Source organism: Otolemur garnettii, unplaced genomic scaffold (assembly GCF_000181295.1).
Source record: "Otolemur garnettii isolate 467f Iridium unplaced genomic scaffold, OtoGar3 scaffold00043, whole genome shotgun sequence".
Lineage (NCBI taxonomy): Eukaryota > Metazoa > Chordata > Mammalia > Primates > Galagidae > Otolemur > Otolemur garnettii.
Genome location: NW_003852438.1, coordinates 959,199 through 963,960, shown reverse-complemented (window position 1 = coordinate 963,960; position 4,762 = coordinate 959,199). Strand labels below are relative to the sequence as shown.

Sequence of the window (4,762 nt, the reverse complement as noted above, 5' to 3'; positions counted from 1 at the left end):
GTAAAGGAGAGATTTTAAAAAATTGTTCAATGGAAGTTCGTAGTTCAAATGGTGCCACTCAGTGGATGAGTGCTCCTATTCTTTGGACTGAATTATATTGCCTCTATAACCCAGTCAAAATCATTTAAAAATGTCAAATGTGAATTTATATGTTTATCTCTCCTATAACCTGGGAAACCTCATTGTAAACTTTAAGCTCTCTTACATTGGTAAGGCAATTTCATTGAGTTTGGTGGGGGGGAAGGATGCTAACTATTTATTATAGAGTAAGTCATAAATGAGTCCTTTTAAATTGTGTTTTGCCATTTTTCTCTTGAAAAGGTCTTCTGTTTTTAAAAATCCCCCAAATTTATACAACTGTTGTATACCCACAATAATTAAAAATAAAAAATATAAAATTAAAAACTTGATCTTATTATTTATGTAACAGGGACTGCTAATAGTAGCCATTTATTTCTTTGGATTTCTGAGGACTAATTGAATTGTTAGGCTGTAAGCATCTTAAAGAGCATGATGTATCACATTAATAGGCCCCATTGCTAGGAAATTAATCTTTGATGGGCATCACTGATGTGTGGCTTAAGGAAATGGTTTCTATATACCATGGAGTACTACTCAGTGATAAGAAAGAATGAAATAATGGCTTTTGCAGCAACTTGGGTGGAATTGGAGGCCATTATTCTTAGTGAAGTAACTCAGGAACAGAAACATAGATGCTGCATGTTCTCACTTATAAGTGGGAGCTAAACTGTTTCTACAGAAGAGCATGCAGCGTGGTATAATGGACATGGGAGATTCAAAAGGAGGGAGCACGGAAGGGGAGAAGAGATGAAAAATGGCCTATGGGTACAATGTACACGACTTGGGTGGTGGATACACCAAAAGCTGAGACTCCACCATTATACAGCATGTCCATATAATGGATTTCAACTTGGACCCCCTGCTTGTATTAAAATGAAAAAAGAAATTAATCTTTTGTGGGCACCCAGGAAGTTATTTTATTAGAGGTAGAAAAGATGGCTTTTTTGTTATAGTAATCTTAGCCCTCAGTCTTTAAAGTTGCAAACCAATGGTGGGAGGGTCAGGGATATGTGAAAATGAACTGTCCCTGATGTCCCCTCCCCACTGGTATGTGACTGTTTATTTCTCTGTTGCTAGCCACCTAAATATTGTCGGGGCTATTTATTACCTGTTTTTTTTTTCTTTATTGATTCCAGTTAAATATAGATCCAAATTAATCTAAAAGGAACTTTCTCTGGATAATAAACTTAGTAATCAGTTTTGAAATAACTGATCAAGTCTTTAAATGTACATTTGATGTTTTTAGTCAACTTTGAAAGCACTTACAATTATATTGTCCTTAAACTTGACAATGAGATTTCCCAGGTTATCATGTGAAAATACTCATTCAATAACCTCTTAATGAATAAAATACTCCATTTTTATTCAAGGCAACAACACAAGCTTATGTATATAATAGGGGTGTAAAAGACCTGAGTTATATTTTCTCCAGGGATATAACGTTAGTGTATGTGCTGCCAAAGTGAGCACATCCAGGGACTTAATTTTATTAGAGTCAAAAAGGCAATGTGCTTTCTGCTATTTAGAAGTCCACATAGCAGAAAACTCAATCCCCAAGTGTTGTAATAGAAAGCTTGTGGGATTCCTCACAAGCTTTTTAATGAACCCCATAATGAACTTGAGTGCACCAGAACCTGACCCACTATAACTATTTGAGTAAGAAAAGACAAGTAGAAACTCCAGAGAGAAAAGGCAGAGCATTGAGGTCAAGGACTTGAAAGGATCTGGGCCATGAGGTGAAACTGGAATGAACTGAATTGATTTATTCAAACGTGAACCATCCCTAAATAAAAGGATTTATCCACATCAACCCTCAGAAGAAAACCTAGAAGTCACGTTTGGTAGCAATAAAATGTTAAGTACTTTCTACAGCTAGCAAACAAAAATATAAACTGGCACTTTCCCCTACCCTCCCGCACCCCAAGTTTGAATTTGTGATAGGAATCAAGGCAGGAAATCTTTTCCCCACTCACTATCTCTGGCTGATTTGTATACAGTGGATATAGGTCAGCTGAGGACACTCCTAAAGTTCCCAGGGGAGTTTGACCACTCTGCTGTCCTCCTTGTGACTGATGCTCAGAGGTGAATCGCATCGCATTTCATCTTCAAGATAAGCCATCAGTCTTCAAAGTGTTTGAATGAATGAAATCAATTAACAGTAAGCTGCCTTGCAGGCTGCAGTCACCACTGATGAAGTTCTCAGGTTTTCACTGTGCAGCTGCTGTCACAGCAGGCGGGATGGGGACCACACTCCAGGAACATTCATTCATTCAGTAATTACATTATCAAGGCTTGCTCTGCAAAGGTTTTGTTCTAGGCCCTGGGAATAGGGATAGACCATGTGATAGGAATCCCTGACCATGTGGAAATTACAATCTAGAGGAGAGAAGTGCAAGTCAACAATTAAAAAGCAAGATTATTCCAGATGGTGATAGGTACTGTGAAGAGCCTCTCACAGGGTGGCGATTAGCGGAACCATCAAGGGAGACAGGTCACTAAGGAAGGTTCCCCCAAAGAGGCAACATCAGAGAACTTGGAAGAGCCAGCCACGTAGAGACTGGGAACGAATGCAAGTGTTTAGATGCTCCCTGTTGTCAGGAGCAGGAGTAAGGTCAAAGATTCTCAGGTGGGAATGAGCTTGAACTTGAATCCCAGAAAACTGGATTATAGTGAGCGTGGAAAAATAATATGCAACAATGAGGGAAAGATAGGCAGGAGCAAGACAGTACGTGATTTTGTAAGCCAGTGATTTTGTTTTAAAACAAATGGGAAGTCACAGGAAGGTGGGCATGATCTTGTTGATAATTTGGTAAAGTGGTTTTGTGGAGAATGGATTATAGCAAGTGGGAGTGAAAAAGTGATAATAATTTGCACTAGAATGGCTCCCATGGAAAGGACTGAGTAAATTCAAGATGTGTTTAAGAGGTAGAGCAAGTAGGCTTCTAGTGGTTTGCATCTGGGGTAGGGTGGGGAGGCTACCATCCTTGTTACTGGTAGACCAGATGAGAAGAGCCCCAGGAGTGTGGGCAGTCCGTCCAGAATACTTTTGGAAAGTCCAGGGAGAGAAGGTAGGGGCAGATCCAGGGTCGGTTTCCTCTTCCTTAATGGCCCGGTCTCCAGCTTAGTAAGCTACAGCTCCATCTGCCTGCAGAGAGGTTTACAAAAGATGACTTAAACATTGAGGTCGGAGGGGGACCAGGCTGCTCAGAATATGGTACTTGGGTAGATTTTACAGTGAAGAGGGAAGAAGTTTTTATAGTAGCTGAGGCGTAACCATGGCTTGATGGGACCTGACATTGTTGAGAAACAGCAACTGAGCAAGTACAGACCAAACAACCTCCGGCTCTTGTTTTCCTCAGTGTTCCCAAATCTGCAGTCACTGACTTGCGGCCACTCACTATTACTGTGCTCTGACAATCTTCATGGCTGAGATGGGGGCTAAGGTAACTGGCTGCTGCCTGCCTGCCTTCCACAAATGTGTTTTGCATGGGTGCTATGCACCAGGCACTGCGTTTCTGCCTCCAAGAAGCTACGGTCTTACTTTCACTGTTCCTAGATAATGAGTAGACATCACAGGGTCCCTGACTCAGCCATCTGTGGGCAACTGAAACTCAAAGCATGATCTTGCTACCATAATATTTACACAGAAAAGTCCATAAAGCATATATGTAGCGTGGCTAATTATAAAGCAAGCAACCACTTCTTCCCCCTTCTGGGGTTTACTTTAGCAAGACTGATGATGAGGTGCAGGATATATGGAAGCTGCCACAGAACCATTTCTGGTGGTCCCTCGTGTTTTGGTTCTTGCTAAAGCTTCATCCTTAGCCCGTAGGGTTCTTTCTATCTGAGGGGTTTGGTTGCTCAGACAACTAAGGGTCTTGTATATGTGTGCATGAAACTCTGAAGCATTTGCACCCCTTTTGACCAAGCCGAGACTGGCACCAGCTCCAGTAAACAGCTATTCATAGCATGTCATATGGTTAATGTGAAAAGAAGTTTCTGCAGATTTCTTCTAAGCTGAAGGGGGGACGCAATCCCCACAGTCAGTTCATACAGCACACTACATTCCCCCAAATCTCTTAGCCTGCAGCAAGCTTTCTACTTACACACATTTTTCATTGTTTTAAAGGGTAAATAATGCTTTCCTGGACCGACTCCAACGCAGAAGTCAGCCAGGTGGCCTCCAACAGTCTGGAGGCTATTGGAATATGAATAGTGGCAACAGCTGGGTGAGTTTTTCTTTTCTCTTTTAAAAAAAAGCATCTTTCAAAGTTGAAGAATAAAAACAATGAGAATTTTAAATATATGTCGTAGCCTTCTCCCCAGATGTTATTTTTTTGGTGGGCTGTTCAGCTGTGTGATGGGCAGTCAGCCAGGGTGATTACTGTAAATTCCACAATAGCTTCTGCAAGGGGGAGAAAGTCCTGGTTTCAGCTCTGGCCAATCACAGTAAAAAATGACACCTGCCCTTTGTTCTCAGCGTGATTGCCGGGACTGTAAGGCTTTCTATCACTTCTTGCCCAGACCTACAACAAAACCAATTGACTTTTTTTTTTCTTCAGGAAGATTTTAAGTGAAATATGGTTACAAAAATAATAAGTATTCTCTAGTAATATATTCTTTCAGTGAAACTAGTATATCAAAGAAACTAGTAGTTAATTTTTCAAAATGATTTTTTTTT

At 40.7% G+C, this 4,762-nt stretch overlaps 1 protein-coding gene across 3 annotated transcripts in view; it reads left to right on the top strand.

Moving 5' to 3' along the window:
- Positions 1–4,762, top strand: part of EPSTI1 (epithelial stromal interaction 1) — a 102,777-nt gene that overhangs the window by 89,978 nt on the left and 8,037 nt on the right. For all 3 annotated transcript variants that reach the window (XM_023513627.1, XM_023513626.1, XM_023513628.1), the window contains exon 10: positions 4,211–4,310. In XM_023513627.1, the coding sequence (XP_023369395.1) occupies positions 4,211–4,310 (100 nt within the window). The remainder of the gene's footprint in view (positions 1–4,210; positions 4,311–4,762) is intronic.